At 47.9% G+C, this 16,672-nt stretch overlaps 2 protein-coding genes across 2 annotated transcripts in view; both read right to left on the bottom strand.

Moving 5' to 3' along the window:
* Positions 1–5,838, bottom strand: part of spega (striated muscle enriched protein kinase a) — a 198,003-nt gene extending 192,165 nt beyond the window's left edge. The window contains exons 1-2 of the mRNA XM_060827721.1: positions 5,777–5,838; positions 3,301–4,745 (exon numbers count right to left, since the gene is read on the bottom strand). Coding sequence (XP_060683704.1) covers positions 3,301–4,745; positions 5,777–5,838 — 1,507 coding nt within the window. The remainder of the gene's footprint in view (positions 1–3,300; positions 4,746–5,776) is intronic.
* A 9,392-nt stretch (positions 5,839–15,230) lies between these two features.
* LOC132817311 (striated muscle preferentially expressed protein kinase-like) overlaps positions 15,231–16,672 on the bottom strand; it is a 123,573-nt gene continuing 122,131 nt past the window's right edge. Inside the window, exon 3 of the mRNA XM_060827722.1 lies at positions 15,231–15,634. Coding sequence (XP_060683705.1) covers positions 15,231–15,634 — 404 coding nt within the window. The remainder of the gene's footprint in view (positions 15,635–16,672) is intronic.

Consider the following 16,672-nt stretch of genomic DNA (forward strand, 5'->3'; position numbering starts at 1 on the left):
TAAACCTATCTAAACCCCTAATCATCTTGTACACCTCTATCAAATCTCCCCTAAACCTTCTTTTCTCCAATGAGAACAGCCCCAAGTGCCTCAGCCTTTCCTCATACGATCTTCCTACCATGCCAGGCAACATCCTGGTCAACCTCCTCTGCACCCATTCCCCTGTCTCCCTGTCCATCTCCTATATATTTACCCCTGTCGCCCTGTTCATCTCCTGTATATTTACCCCTGTCTCCCTGTCCATCTCCTGTATATTTACTCCCTGTCCATCCCGTCTATTTGCCCCATCTCCCTCTGGATCTTCTGTATATTTACCCACGGTCCCCATGTCCATTTCCTGTATATTTACCCCATCTTCCTGTCCATCTCCTGTATATTTTCTCTGTCTCCCTGTGGATTGCCAGTATATTTACCCACTGTCCCCTATCCCTCTCCTGTATATTTACCCCCAGTCCCTGTGTTCATCTCCTGTATATATACCCACTGTTCCCTGTCTATCTCCTGTATATTTATAGAAAATAGAAAAATACAGCGCAGTAAAGGCCCTTCGGCCCTCGATGTTGCGCCGATCCAAGCCCACCTAACCTACACTAGCCCACTTTCCTCCATATGCCTATCCAATGCCCGTTTAAATGCCCATAAAGAGGGAGAGTCCACCACTGCTACTGGCAGGGCATTCCATGAACTCACGACTCGTTGAGTAAAGAATCTACCCCTAACATCTGTCCTATACCTACCACCCCTTAATTTAAAGCTATGCCCCCTCGTAATATCTGACTCCATACGTGGAAAAAGGTTAATATGGTCAACCCTATCTAAACCCCTAATCATCTTGTACACCTCTATCAAGTCGCCCCTAAACCTTCTTTTCTCCAATGAAAACAGCCCCAAGTGCCTCAGCCTTTCCTCATACGATCTTCCTACCATGCCAGGCAACATCCTGATCAACCTCCTCTGCACCCATTCCCCTGTCTCCGTGTCCATCCCCTGTATATTTACCCCCGTCGCCCTGTCCATCCCCTGTATATTTACCCCCGTCGCCCTGTCCATCTCCTATATATTTACCCCCGTCGCCCTGTCCATCCCCTGTATATTTACCCCCGTCGCCCTGTCCATCTCCTATATATTTACCCCCGTCGCCCTGTCCATCTCCTATATATTTACCCCCGTCGCCCTGTCCATCTCCTATATATTTACCCCCGTCGCCCTGTTCATCTCCTGTATATTTACCCCGTCTCCGTGTCCATCCCCTGTATATTTACCCCGTCATCCTGTGGATCTCCTGTATATTTACCCCATCTCCCTGTCCGGGGGTAAATATACAGGAGATGGACAGGGTGACAGAGGTAAATATACAGGAGATGGACAGGGTCATGGGGTAAATATACAGGATATTTTCCCCTGTTACCCTCTCCACATCTCCTGTATATTTACCCCTGTCTCCCTGTCCATCTCCCGTATATTTACCCCTGACTCCCTGTGGATCTCCCGTATATTTACCCCTGACTCCCTGTGGATCTCCTGTATATTTACCCCTGTCCAACTCTGATGAAGGGCTTTTTGCTGAAAACGTCGATTTTTCCTGCTCCTCAGATGCTGCCTGACCTGCTGTGCTTTTCCAGCACCACTCTAATCTAGACTCTGATTTCCAGCATCTCTGTGGGAAGCTACAGAAGTGATTGCTAGGTCTCTTGCAGAGATATTTGTATCATCGATAGTCACAGATGAGGTGCTGGAAGACTGGAGGTTGGCTAACGTGGTGCCACTGTTTAAGAAGGATGGTAAGGATTTGCCAGGGAACTATCGACCGGTGAGTCTGACCTCGGTGGTGGGCAAGTTGTTGGAGGGAATCCTGACGGACAGCACGTACATTTATTTGGAAAGGCAAGGACTGATTCGGGATAGTCAACATGGCTTTGTGCTTGGGAAATCATGTCTCACAAACTTGATTGAGTTTTTTGAGAAAGTAACAAAGAGGATTGATGAGGGCAGAGCGGTAGATGTGATCTATATGGACTTCAGTCAAGCGCTTGACAAGGTTCCCATGGGAGACTGATTAGCAAGGTTAGATCTCATGGAATACAGGGAGAACGAGCCATTTGGATACAGAACTGACTCAAAGGTAGAAGACACAGGGTGGTGGTGGAGGGTTGTTTTTCAGACTGGAGGCCTGTAACCAGTGGAGTGCCACAAGGATCGGTGCTGGGTCCTCTACTTTTTGTCATTTACATAAATGATTTGGATGTGAGCATAAGAGGTACAGTTAGTAAGTTTGCAGATGACACCAAAATTGGAAGTGTAGTAGACAGCGAACAGGGATACCTCAGAGTACAACAGGATCTGGACCAGATGGGCCAATGGGCTGAGAAGTGACAGGTGGAGTTTAATTCAGATAAATGCGAAGTGCTGCATTTTGGGAAAGCAAATCTTAGCAGGACTTATACACTTAATGGTAAGGTCCTAGGGAGTGTTGCTGAACAAAGAGACCTTGGAGTGCAGGTTCATAGCTCCTTGAAAGTGGAGTCACAGGTAGATAGGCATTTGGTATGCTTTCCTTTAATGGTCAGAGTATTGAGTACAGGTGTTGGGAGGTCATGTTGCGGCTGTACAGAACATTGGTTTGGCCACTGTTGGAATATTGCTTGCAATTCTGATCTCCTTCCTATCAGAAAGATGTTGTGAAACTTGAAATGGTTCAAAAAAGATTTACAAGGCTGTTGCCAGGGTTGGAGGAATTGAGCTATAGGGAGAGGCTGAACAGGCTGGCGCTGTTTTCCCTGGAGCATCGGAGGCTGAGGGGTGACGTTCTAGAGGTTTATAAAATCATGAGGGGCATGGATAGGATAAATAGACAAAATCTTTTCCCTGGGGTGGGGGAGTCCAGAACTAGAGGGCATAGGTTTAGGGTGAGAGGGGAAAGATATAAAAGAGACCTAAGGGGCAACTTTTTCACACAGAGGGTGGTACGTATATGGAATGAGCTGCCAGAGGAAGTGGTGGAGACTGGTACAACTGCAACATTTAAGAGGCATTTGGATGGGTATATGAATAGGAAGGGTTTGGAGGGATATGGGTCGAGTGCTGGCAGGTGGGACTAGATTGGGTTGGGATATCTGGTCGGCATGGACGGGTTGGGCTGAAGGGTCTGTTTCCTTGCTGTACATCTCTATGACTCTATGACTCTATTTGCAGTCCACACTTTCACCTTGTATTCTCTATGGTCTGCGTGACAGCCATGATATCTCACAGTTCAGATTGGACAGCAACGCTCCTGTTCAACTCTTTGTCTGCTCTCCTTACCCAACTCCGGTGAAGTGGGACGAGATTTCCTGGATTTTCCTCTGGGAGTTTTCCGGCCGGATTTATCCCGAGCCTGGGTGATGGTGTCTTCTTTCAAATCCGCGGAGCTCGCCTCCATGTCCTCAGGCCCGATGCTCTTCACTCCTGTGTCGGCCACACTACTGGGGGCTGTAGTGAGGGCCGTACAGGCCGGGCTGAGGGGGGCCAGACCTAATCTCGGAGCTCCGTCTCCCAGCTCCGCTCTGCCACCGAGGCTCAGGCTCTCCGGCCTACTCCTGAGCCAGTCGGGGCTCTCCTTGTGAAGGGGCGGCGAGGGTTTGACATCCTGTCTGGAGAGCGAGGGCAGATTGGGGGCAATAACCGGGGCCCGGCCTTCGGAGGTGGACCTCACCTTCAGGACAGTTTCTATGACAGGCTGGGGGCCACTGGGAGGCCGGGATTGGGCGTGTTGGCTGACGGTTGCCAGGTTTGTTGCTCCTGCCTCAGCCTGGTCTGGGTAGTTGACGGCAGACTCCCACGCTCTTGCCTTGCCTGACTCCAGATCCTCTGGCTCACCGCTAAACGTGGCTAGGCTTCGCTGCAGGGGTTTACGTGGGCTGTCCAACCACGACCCCTCTGGGGTCCGCGGTGCCTCTACCGGGGGGGTCACTGCCCTGGTGGCTTTCCGTGATGATAGCTCGCGGTTGACGGCACGCTCCAGCACCGGGGACCGCAGCACGGGCCTGCTCACTGTTGAGCTCATGGCCGTCTTCTTGATCCTGCTCAGCTCCTCCGAGATCTTCAGCTCGACGTCGCGGGCCCTCGTGGCATAGCGGCCGCGCTCATCGAAGGAAGCCGCTTTCTGCCGGAAGAGCGAGCGTTTCAGCTCGGCCCCTGCCCCACCCTCCGGCCTCAGGCCCCCACGCCCCTCGCCGTCCAGCAGCTCGGACAGGGAAGGCCGCAGCCTGCCCTCCCGCTGCTCCGTGTGGTCGAAGGATCGCCACTTCCTGAATCCGGGCCACGGCTGCCCGTCCGCCAACTCGAAGCTCCGCCGTCGCTCTGGGAACGTCTCCAGGTACCTCATCCTGTCTGAGGCCCGGGATCCGGACCGGGAATGAGCGGGAGAGGAAGCGTCGCCTGCGCTGGCCCTCCTCACCACCGGGGGAGAGCTGTCCCCTCCCCCTGCCACCTTGGGGGGTTTCTGGGCCTTGTCCTGGAACTCAGCTGGCACGGTGTCACGGTACTCCATTGGCGTGCTGAGCTTCCGGCGAGGGGTCAGCGGTGTTGTGGGCTGGCTCAGGTTCATCCGTGAGGCTTTGGGACTGGCCGGCCTGGTTTTCAGGGCCGTTGGTGGTAGACCGGAGGCTCTAGAAGCTCCTTGGTTCTGGGCCATGGCGTCCCACCTGAGGCTGGGCTCCATGGGATGATCCAGCGAGCTCCTACCCGATGTGTTCTCACAGAGGTCCCTGCAGGAGGAAAGAGACAAATTTCACCAAAATGCCACTTGGAGGAAACGGGGAGGGGGTTCTCAAAGTCCTCATCAACAATGAACTGCTCCTTGTTCCCACATTCTGTTTCCAGGATTGAGCTCTGTGTAATACAGGGCCTAAAATGCTGGAACACAGTGATCAATCACTTTTTTTCATTTAATATGTTTTGATTCTGAACAGAAATGGTGGAGGACTGTTTCCAAAGCTGAGGGTTGTTAAAGGATTGCTGCACTTTCTGAAAGCTCTTTGCAAGTGCTGTTTACACAGCTATTGGTGTAGGCAGTGGAGGGGGGAGGGGGCTTTGCCAGATTTGCGGATGAACTGGAGCCGGGGCATTGGAGATTCTGCTGGTAACAAGTCGCTGATTGGTCTGTGAAGTGGTGACCACAGCCTGCAAACAGCCGTGTGTTTGGCTCCTGGACAGCTTAACAGCTTGTGGGTGAGAATGTTTGTATCGGAAGCCTTTGGAAGGGCTGTTTTTGCTTTGCATTAAAAAGCCTGTCCAGCCTTGAAGAGAATCAATTTATCTTCCCTCACCTGTTCCTTTTTAATAAGTCCGAGACTTTTATCTCTGTGAATCAGTCACCCTGTGCCTTCTGTATCTAGAGAAGGAAGATGGAGAAGCAGTATTCTGATCAGCTGAAGGATTATCCCAGGGATTCCTGGGAACAGGGACCACTAACTGTCTTCCCAGTCTTTCCCTCTGCCCACAACACCAATGTTTTGTTTGTGCATGTTTGTAGAGAAGGAGTTCTATAAGGAGGTTAGAGTTTCAACTGGTGGAGAAATGGTTCATTATGGTTTCTTTGTAGTGGAGGGAAGCACACAGCTTGCGATTTCAAACAAATCTTTTGGACTCTAATGTGGTGTCGTGTGACTTTTGTGCTTTCTGTCAGATTGGATTTAAAGAATGGTGTTTGGTAAAAAAAAAATCAACTTTTGTGATGATGTTGGATGCAATTGATCTTTATTTCCAGTCAGGGGTGACAATTGGTCAACCCCCCCACCCCAGATCATCAACATTCCCTGAGCTGCACTCCTTGTGTTGAGCCTGCTCCCACTGAGCCATGCTATCCCCTGACCAATCAATCCCATTAGGCCCACACCACATGGCCCAGAAAATCCAGCCTTTAGTGTGATGGCGCTGAAACTTTAAAAAGGTTGTTTTGTCCTGGGTTTTTTTATAAAAGGGTTGTAAAGACTGTCTGGATGAACTAGCTGCTGAAGATGGTTTAAGTAAACAACTTAGAAGGCCTTTAGGTTTTGTTTAAAAGCTGGAACAGTAGAAGCAGCTTGAATGGGAATGGCCAGCTTTCTCTCACCTGTTTTTTTCAGCTGTCAGAAGATATTTGGGGTCTCAGAAGATTTGGAATCTTCAGAGAATGATTCCAAGCTGCTACATTCTCTAGAATTTCTGTTGATTTTATTCCTTCTGGATTGGAGAACTGCACATAAGAATCTGTGTTGGAATTTGCCTTTCTGCTGAGGGGTGTATTTATGGGGTGTTATTGAAACAGTTAATTAGTAATTGGTGCTGTATCTATTATTCCGTTAAGTTTTCCATTAGTTAAGTTATTCTAAATTCCTCTTTCTTTTGTTTGTATTTTGTTTAAAGTGGTGTGACCAGTTGCATCACATCTGGACGACTGCACTTTCCATCTACATTTACAATCAGAAAACTTCAGAGTCTAGGCTACCTTCTTAATACATTGTGAGGGGATCTGCTCTGGTCCAGAACGGGAGGCACTTCCCAATTTGAAAAGATTCCTGTTGAATCCCATTCCCTTTCAGGCAGCACCTTCCAGGTTATAACCACTCGCTAAGTGAGAGCAGACCCTCCCTGTCTCCTTCAATTGCCTGACATGGTCAGTGCCCCATAGAGACCCTGGCTCCTCACCCGCACTATCAAAATCCCTTGAGATTTTTGAGTCCCTCTCTTAAATCTCCCTTTGAACACCCTTTGCTTTGAGGAGGTGAATGCCGAACTGTCTTCACTGGACTGCACTAGTCTCTCACCATATTAACTAGAACTGTCTCTGTTATCCAATCCCCATGTAACAATCCCTCTGATTGGGTCAAAATGCCTAAGGTTAAAGTCTTCCTCAAACCCTGTGTATTTAAAGGTTTGAATTAGAAAGCTACAGGGTCTTCCAGGCAGTGAACTATTGTATGTTTAAAACAAGTCACATGTTGTGGGGCAAGGAATATATCTGTGTGTAAAAAGTTCCCACAGACAGTTTGGGAAAATGGTTGGGAGAATAAATATTGACCCGGATGCTGGGAAGAACTTCCCTGCTCTTTTCCTGAGGTGGTGACTCCAATTCAGTCAAGCACCCACCTGCTGGAAGGTAATATAATGTTCCATATGACGGATGATACATCCGACAGTGTGGCACTCCCTCAGTCCTACACTGTGATTGTATGTCCTTGGCTGTCCGGTGTGGAGCTGACACATGGTGGGGTTCTAACTCTGAGGTAGGAGGACCACTACTCAGCGAATCACAGTTCTCACTACCACCCTGTTGGATTTGATCTGGGATCCTTTCAATCACACTGCCATCCTGCAGTGTTTGATTAATAACACATGGAGTATTTAATTGTTCCATGTTGATTATGTGAGACTGTTTGCTATTGATGCTCACTGCACTTGACTGGCTAGGTCTGGGGTGGAGAAAGCTAGAAACTACTGAAAGTGCTGGAAGCCAGAGCTGTGGCCAAATTCTGTGACACACATAGAGAGCAGCATCAGCTCAGCCCAGATATAACGTCGAAACATGGAGCAGACATTGTCAGTGAGACTTGAGTGAAGAATGACATTACACACTCTCATTCTCATGTACACTCTTACACACACAATAGATACACACAGACAGGTACACAAATACTCACACACTCTCACACACATTATTTCCCTCTCTCACACACACATAGATACAGACACATACACACATACATATACATACACTCTCTCTCTCTCTCTCTCTCTCACACACACACACTACTATCAGGTTAGTGAAGTCATGCGGGAGCTGGGGTTGAAAGGCCTGAGGGACAGAAACAAAAATCAAAATGTAACAAAAGGGGACTTCAGGGTGCCAGTGAACTCTGTTAACCATCAGATCCCTCAATTTCCTTCACATTGATTGGCTATTACCTCAAACCCTGCTCCCTTTCAGACACAATCATAGTCTGACACAACACTGGAGGCCATTCAGCCTGCCATGCCTCTGTGATAAAGCTAGCCCATTCGTCTTACTCTTCAGCTCTTGCCCCAAAGCCCTGCAAATCTTTCCCCTTCAAAACAAAGAGAATAGGGACAGAAGTAGGCCATTCGGCCCTTTGAGCCTGAAGCACCATTCAACATGATTAGGGCTAATCATCCAACCCAGTCCCCTGTTCCTGCTGTCTCCTTTGATCTCTTTAGCCCTGAGAACTGTATCTAACATCATCTTGGAAACATTCAATGTTTTCACCTCAACCACTTCCTGTGGCAGAGAATTCGAGATCTCACATTTTTACCCAGTTGTGTTTTGAAGGTTCATATTGAATCTGTTCCCATCTCTCATTAAGGCAGATCATTCTGGATCACAACAGCTCATTACACACAACAAATACTGTCTCATCTCACCTCGGCCTCTTTTTGCCCCTTCTCTTCAATCTGTGGGTCTTACCAAAATTTGCTGAACCCCCTCACTGGGTTTTGAACACCTCGATTAACTCTCCCATCAACTTTCTCTGCTCTAAGGAGAACAACTCCAGTCTCACTGACTTCTGTCAGTCCCATTACTGATCCAGCTCCCTCTCCAAGACCCTGAGAATCTTTCCTAAACCTCCCAGTGCCCGGAATAATTCAGCTGAGTCCAAATCTGTGTTGTTTTTAAATTCACTCAAGGGATGTAGTGTTGCTGGCTAGGTCAACATTTATTGCCCATCCATACTTGCCCAGAGGGCAGTTAAGAGTCACCCACATTGGCAATCTGGAGTCACATGTTGGCCAGACCAAGTAAGGATGGCAGATTTCCTTCCCTAATGGATGTTAGTGACCCCCATGTGTTTTCCTGACAGTCAACCCAGTATTCACGGTCATCATTAGATTCTTAATTGAATTCAAAGTCCACCATCTGCTGTGTGAGATTTGAAGCTGGTTCTCCAGAATATTAGGTGAAAGTGAGGACTGCAGATGCTGGAGATTAGAGTGAAGATTAGAGTGGTGCTGGAAAAGCACAGCAGGTTAGGCAGCATCCGAGGAGAAGGAAAATCGACGTTCCGGGCAGGAGCCCTTCATTAGGAATGAGGCAGGAAGTCTCCAGGGTGGAGAGATAAATGGGAGGGGCGTGAGGCTGGGGGGGAAGGTAGTGAGAGTACAATAGGTGGATGGAAGTGGGGATGAAGGTGATAGGTTGGAGAAGAGGGTGGAGCGAATAGGTGGGAAGGAAGATTGGCAGGTAGGACAAATCATGAGGATGGTGCTGAGTTGGAAGGTTGGAGCTGGGGTGAAGTGGGGGGAGGGGAAATGAGAAAATAGTGAAGATCACATTGATGCCCTGGGGTTGAAGTGTTCCGAGGCGGAAGATGAAGCGTTCTTCCTCCAGGCGTCAGGTGGTGAGGGAGTGGTGATGGAGGAGGCCCAGGACCTGCATGTCCTCGGCAGAGTGGGAGGGGGAGTTGAAATGTTGGCGGTGTGGTTGACTGGTGCGGGTGTCCCAGAGATGTTCCCTACAGTGCTCTGCTAGGAGGCGTCCAGTCTCCCCAATGTAGAGGAGACTGCATCGGGAGCAACAGATACAATAAATGATATTGGTGGATGCACAGGTAAAACTTTGATGGATGTGGAAGGCTCCTTTGGGGCCTGGGATGGAGGTGAGGGAGGAGGTGTGGGCACAGGTTTTACAGTTCCTGCGGTGGCAGGGGAAGGTGCCAGGACGGAAGTGTGGGTTGTAGGGGGGCGTGGAGCTGACCAGGTAGTCACGGAGCGAACAGTCTTTGCGGAAAGTGGATAGGGGTGGGGAGGGAAATATATCCCTGGTGGTGGGGTCCATTGAAGAATCCCCTGGAATATTAGCTGAGTTTCTGGATTAATGATCTTGTGACAATACCACTGGGCCATTGTCTCCCTGTAGTATAGCTTCCTTTCTTCTGTAAAAACAAAATATTCTAGATACTGGAAATCTGAAGTAAAAGCAGATAGTGCTGGAGAATCTCAGTGGGTCTGGCAGCTTCTGTGGAGACAGAAACCGAGTTAATCTTTTGAGTGCAGTGACCCTTCCTCAGAGCTAAAAGGGGTTGGAAACGTAATGGTTTATGACACAACACACGCACTCTGTCCAGGGTCTGCTGCAGTTGTAGAGACTCAGAGAGTTTTTCCCTCCAGTCCATTGTGTCTGCACTGGTCACCAAATATCCATCTATTCAAATCCCATTCCCAGCCTTGCATGCTATTGTGTTTCAAGTGATTCTTTAAATAGGCTGAGGGGTGGCAGATGGAGTTTAATTTGAATAAAAGTGAGGTGTTGCATTTTTGGTAAAACAAACAAGGACAGGACTTATACTTATAACAGGCCCTGTGGAGTGTCACTGAACAGAGAGACCCAGGGCTCAGGGACATAATTCTTTGTAAGTTGCATCGCATATAAACAGGGTGGTTAAGAAATTGTTTAGCACACTTGCCTTCATTGCTCAGACCTTTGTGTGTAGGAGTTGGGATGTCATGCTGAAGTTGTACAGGACATTGGTGAGGTCCCTTCTGGAATACTGTGTCCAGTTAGGGGAGGCAATGGCAATGGTATTATCACTGGACTCTTAACCCAGAGACATAGTGAATGTACTGGGCAATGGATTTGAATCCTACCACAGCAGATTGTGGAATTTGAATTCAATAAAAATCTGGAATTAAGAGTCTAATGATGACCATGAATCCATTGTTAATTGTCGGAAAACATCATCTGGGTCACTAATGTCCTTCAGGGAAGGAAATGCCATCCTTACCTGGTCTGACCTACACATGACTCCAGACCCACAGCCAATGTTGGTGACTCTTAATTGCCCTCTGGGTAATTAGGCTTAAGCAATAAATGCTGTCCGAGCCAATGACGCCCTCACCCTGTGAATGAATAATAACAAAGTTCTGGTCACCCTGTGATAGGAAGGATATTAAACTGGAGAGGGTCCAGAAAAGATTTCTCTGGATTCTGCCAGGAATGGAGGGTTTGAGATATAGAAATAGACTGGAAAGATTGGGACTTTTGTCCCTGGAGTGTAGGAGGCTGAGGGCTGACACACCTTATTGGGGTTTATAAAATCATGAGGGGCATAGGAGTGAATAGGAAGGGTCTTTTCCCTAGGGTGGGAGAGTTCAAAACTAGGGGGCATACCTTTAAGGTGAGAAGAGGAAGATTTAAAAAGGACATGAGGGTAACCGTTTTACACAGACGGTGGTCTGTGTGCCAGAGGAAGTGATGGATGTGGGTAAAGACATTTGGATAAGTTCATGAATAGGAAAGGTTGAGGTTGATTGAGTGATTTGGATCAGAAATTGGCTAGCTATAAGAAGATAGGGGATGGTGGTTGATGGGAAATGTACATCCTGGAGTTCAGTTACTAGTAGGGTACCGCAAGGATCTGTTTTGGGCCACTGCTGTTTGTCATTTTTATAAATGATGTGGATGAGGGTGTAGAAGGATGGGTTAGTAAATATGTGGATGACACTAAGGTTGGTGGAGCTGTGGATAGTGCTGAAGGATGTTGTAGGTTACAGAAGGATATAGATAAGCTGCAGAGCTGGGCTGAGAGGTGTTTTTGTGGAAAAGTGTGAGGAGATTCACTCTGGTAGGAGTAACAGGAATGCAGAGTACTGGGCTAATGGTAAGACTCTTGGTAATGGAGATGAACAGAGAGATTTCAGTGTCTATGTGCATAGATCCCTGAAAATTACTACCCAAGTTGATAGGGTTGTTAAGAAGGCATACGGTGTGTTAGCTTTTATTGGTAGAGGGATTGAGTGTCGGAGCCAAGAGGTCATGCTGTAGCTGTACAAAACTCTGGTGCAGCCGCACTTGGAGTATTACATACAATTCTGGTCACCGCAATATAGGAAGAATGTGGAAGCTTTGGAAAGGGTTCAGAGGATGTTTACTAGGATGTTGCCCTGGTATGGAGGGAAGGTCTTATGAGGAAAGGCTGAGGGACTTGAGCTGTTTTCATTGGAGAGAAGAAGGTTGAGAGGCGACTTAATTGAGACATAGAAGATAACCAGAGGGTTAGATAGGGTGGACAGGGACAGCCTTTTTCCTCGGATGGTGATGGTGAGCACGAGGGGACCTAGCTTTAAATTGAGGGGTGATAGATATAGGACAGATATCAGAGGTAGTTTCTTTACTCAGAGAGTAGTAAGGGTATGGAATGCCCTGCATGCAACTGTGGTAGACTCGCAAACTCTAAGGGCATTTAAATGGTAATTGGATAGGCATATGGACGAGAATGGGTCAGTGTAGGTTAGCTGGGCTTCAGATTGGTTTCACAGGTCGGCACAACATTGAGGGCTGAAGGGCCTGTACTGCGCAGTAATGTTTTATGTTTGGAGGCATATGGGCCAAGCACAGGCAGGGGGACTAGTTTGTTTTGGAGCATGGTCAGCATAGATTGGTTGGACTGAAGGGTCTGTTTCTGTGCTGTGTGACTCTATAAATGTCATATGATGTCTATCCCATCCTTTCACACAGAGGGTTCCAGATACTGACACCCTTGAGTGAAAACTCTTTCCTCAAATCCCCTTGAAACCTCCTGCTCCTTACCTTAGTGTGCACCCCCCCCCCCCCCCCCCTTCAGTTCCTGACCTCTCTACTATGGGGTAAGGTTTCTCTCTGTCTACACTGTCTCTGTCCCTCAGAGCTGTGGTAAACTCAGTCAGGCTGCCTCCCCCAACCTCCCCCCCCCCTCCCCCAAAACCCCAAGTCTTCTCTGCTCTGTGAGAAATGACCTGAGGTTACCCAGCCTCTCCATCGCTGAATGGTTCCAGCAGAGGGAAGCTGCTGGTGAATCTCCTCAAGATTCCAGTGAAGCCAACACAAACTCAACCAACAGACATTTTGGGACTCAATACTGAGTTCAGCAACTTCAGACCATGAACTCTGCCCTCCATTTTGATTTTGATTCCATCCCTATCCTCCCCTCCACCCCTTATAAAATTATTCAGCTTTGCTCTCAATAACAGCTGACATTTCTTTTTGCCCTTAACATCTGTCATTAACACCTATATCACTTCTCTACTGTCATTAGCAAACGCTTCACTTTTTGTTCTGGACATCTTCACCATCTGTTCTGCTAAGTCCTCCTTCTCTCTCCCACCTCCCCAACATAAAACCCACCATTTTCCAACCCCTTTCAGTTTTGAGGAAGAGTCAAACTGGACTGGAAACATTAACTCTGTTTTCTCTCCACAGACTCTACCAGACCTGCTGAGTTTCTCTCTGTTTTTACTCCTTATTTTGTACTCGATGAAATAAAAGCTAGGATCCCACCTATTATTTTAAAAGCCTTGACATGCCACTATTTTGCACACATATGCATGGTGGCTCAGTGTTTAGCACTGCTGCCTCACAGCTCTAGGGACCTGGGTTCAATCCCACCCTCGGGCAACTGTCTGTGTGGAGTTTGCACATTCTCCCCGTGTCTGCATGAGTTTTCTCCTACAGTCCAAAGATGTGTAGGTTAGTGTGGATTGGCCAGGTTAAATTGCCCATAGTGTCCAGGGACATGCAGGCTAATAAATTCACAATTACAGAGATAGGGATGGTCTGGGAGGGCCTGATGGGCTGAATAGCCTCTTTCTGCACTGTAGGAATTCTACAATACCCCAGGTGTCTCTGTTGTGCGGCTCTAATTGCCCCTTGAACTGAATGTCTTACTGGACTATTTCAGAGTCAGCCACATTGCTGTGGATCTGGAGTCACACGTAGGCCAGACTAGGTAAGGATGGCAGATTTCCTTCCCTAAGGGACATTAGTGAACCAGGTGGGTTTTGACAATAATTGATGCTTGTTCATAGTCATCACCACTGCGATTAGCTTCCAATTCCAGACTTATGAATTGAATTTAAATTCCACCAGCAGCCCTGTTGGGAATTGAACCCATTTCCTCAGAATTTCAGCCCCAGCCTCTGGATTACTGACGCAGTGACATTACCATAACTTACCGTGTGTCTTGGTTCGCCAGTTTACTGACATCCTCCTGAAATCCTATCCTCATTCTACATCAGAGCTTTGTACCTTTTATAGACCTTGTCATGTATGCCATATTTGTCATTGGACCCGAAACATTAACTCGGATTTCTCTCCACAGATACTGCCAGACCTGCTGAGTCTTTCCAGCAATTTCTAATTTCCAGCCTCCGCAGTTCTGTCTGGTTTGGATTTTGACCCCCATATTCCCAAATCCAGTCGTGTTAATTGATTTTTGAAACTGCAAAACTGACCCTCTCCCCCGTGCAATTCCAACTGTGTCCCTGCACCCCAGCATCAAAAGGTAACCCCTTGCTGTGTGCTCCCTGCGTTTGTTCCTTGTTCAGTGATGGCTTCCAATTGCAACTCTCCTGTCCACATTAACCTGGTTACCAGGACTGACGTAGTAACTTCACACCCAGCTCCCAGCCTGAGTTCAAATCCTAGCACAGCAAATGGCGGAATTTGAATTCAGTAAAAATCTGGAATTAAGAGTCTAATGATGACTGTGAATCCATGGTGGCCCAGTGGTTAGCACTGCTGCCTCACAGTGTTAGAGACCCAGGTTCAATTCCCACCTCAGGCAACTGTCTGTGTGGAGTTTGCACATTCTGCCAGTGTCTGCGTGGGTTTCCTCCCACAATCCAAAGATGTGCAGGTTAGGTGAACTGGCCGTGCTAAATTGCCCATAGTGTTAGGTGAAGGGATAAATGTAGGGGAATGGGTTGCTCTTCGGCGGGTCAGTGTGGACTTGTTGGGCCGAAGGGCCTGTTTCCACACTGTAAGTAATCTAATCAATCCATTGTTGGGAAAAACCCCATCTGAAGGAAACTGCTATCCTTTTGACTCCAGACCCACAGCAATGTGGTTGGCTCTGAGCTGCCCTCTGGGTAAATAGGGATGGGCAATAAATGCTAGCCCAGCCAGCAACTCCTTCATCCTGTGAATGAATAAAAAGTAACAATCCCACCAAGTAACTGAGTTCCTCAAATAGCTAACGTATCCAGAAGTCCAAGAAAGTGATTTGAAAATAGGAAGGGGGGGGGATTGAGAGAAAAATCATATGCAGAAGACAACAGGCAAAGGGAATCGCTGTAAATTGGAGTGTCGGGATAGAGCGGGGATGATTTCAGAGAGAGAACAAATGGCAAGGAATGGACTCAATCCCCCAAAAATGAAAACAGGTCGTCTTCTGGATGGAGATGTTTGGAGGGATGGAGCTGACTCCAGAAGGAGTGTGTTGTACTTACACGGGTATTGATAAGGTTTTGCCTCTGTACAGACTGAACATGCTCCCGTACACATCACTAGAGACAGACAGGCTGTCCTCTGAACCCCAGCTACTATAAGCCAGATTAGAACGAGATGCCCGTATCAGTGGCTCCACCCCCAGGTGCCTGATCCGAGCATCGGGTGTCTGCGGTGTGTCAGCTTGCCTGGCGACCTCCCAGGGTAGGCACCCGTGGGTGAGGCTGACACTGAGTTCCTCCTCCTCCCTGTCCTCTCCTTCTCCAGCCAGCGCTCTCTGGCTCTCCACTGGCGATTGACCTGCGCTCGGGGGTTCGGATGGTGGCAGCTGTTCGAGGGCAGTCCGCAGCGAGGATGGTGTGCTGTCCAGGCTCGTGTTGGTCAAATTCTCCAATTCACCTTCTTCGGGAAAGAGAAGGAAAGGACTGTTAGCCGCGCCTGTTCCCGAAACCGAACCCTGGGAGAGGCTGGAGAACGCTGGGGCTTCCATGCATTTCCGCAACATCTATTTACCTCCCAGGGACATCCCAAAATGTGTCAGAGAGAATAAAGTACTTTTGAAATGTGGCTATTAAATAAGATAATCAGAGGGTTAGATCGAGTGGACCATGAGAGCTTTTTTCCTTGGATGGCGATGGCTAGCATGAGGGGACATAGCTTTAAAGTGAGGGGTAATAGATGTAGGACAGATGTCAATAATCCGGCAAGGGAAGGGGCCATATTGGACCTGGTACTGGGGAACGAGCCAGGACAGGTGGTAGACATTGTGGTGGGGGATTTCTTTGGAAACAGTGACCACAATTCTGTAAGTTTTAGAATACTCGTAGATAAAGAAGAGAGTGGTCCTAAGGGAAGAGTACTAACCTGGGCCAAGGCCAATTATACCAAAATTAGGCAGGAGCTTGGAAATGTGAATTGGATACAGCTATTTGCAGGGAAGTCCATATTTGAGATGTGGGAGGCTTTCAAAGATAGGTTAAAGATAGTGCAGGATAGGCATGTCCTGTTGAAAGCAAAGGATAGGAAAGGCAAGATTTGAGAACCGTGGATGACAGGAGAAATTGTACGTTTAGCCAAGAGGAAAAGGGAAGCGTACATAAGGTCTAGGCAGCTAAGAACAGAACAGTCCCTGGAGGAATATCGGGAGGGTAGGACAAGTCTTAAACAAGGAATCAAGCAGGCTAAAAGGGGTCATGAAATAGCTTTAGCGAGCAGAATTAAGGAGAATCCCAAAGCATTTTATTCTTATATAAGAAGCAAGTGGGTAACTAGAGAAAGGATTTGTCCACTAAAGGTTAACGAAGGAAGGCTGTGTGTTGAACCTGAGAGAATGGGGTGAGATTCTGAATGATTACTTTGCATCAGTGTTCACTGAGGAGAGGAACATGATGAATGTTGAAATTAGGGATAGAGTTTGATTAATCTGGATCACATTGACAT

The sequence above is a fragment of the Hemiscyllium ocellatum genome, chromosome 7 (genome assembly GCF_020745735.1).
Source record: "Hemiscyllium ocellatum isolate sHemOce1 chromosome 7, sHemOce1.pat.X.cur, whole genome shotgun sequence".
Classification (NCBI taxonomy): Eukaryota; Metazoa; Chordata; class Chondrichthyes; order Orectolobiformes; family Hemiscylliidae; genus Hemiscyllium; species Hemiscyllium ocellatum.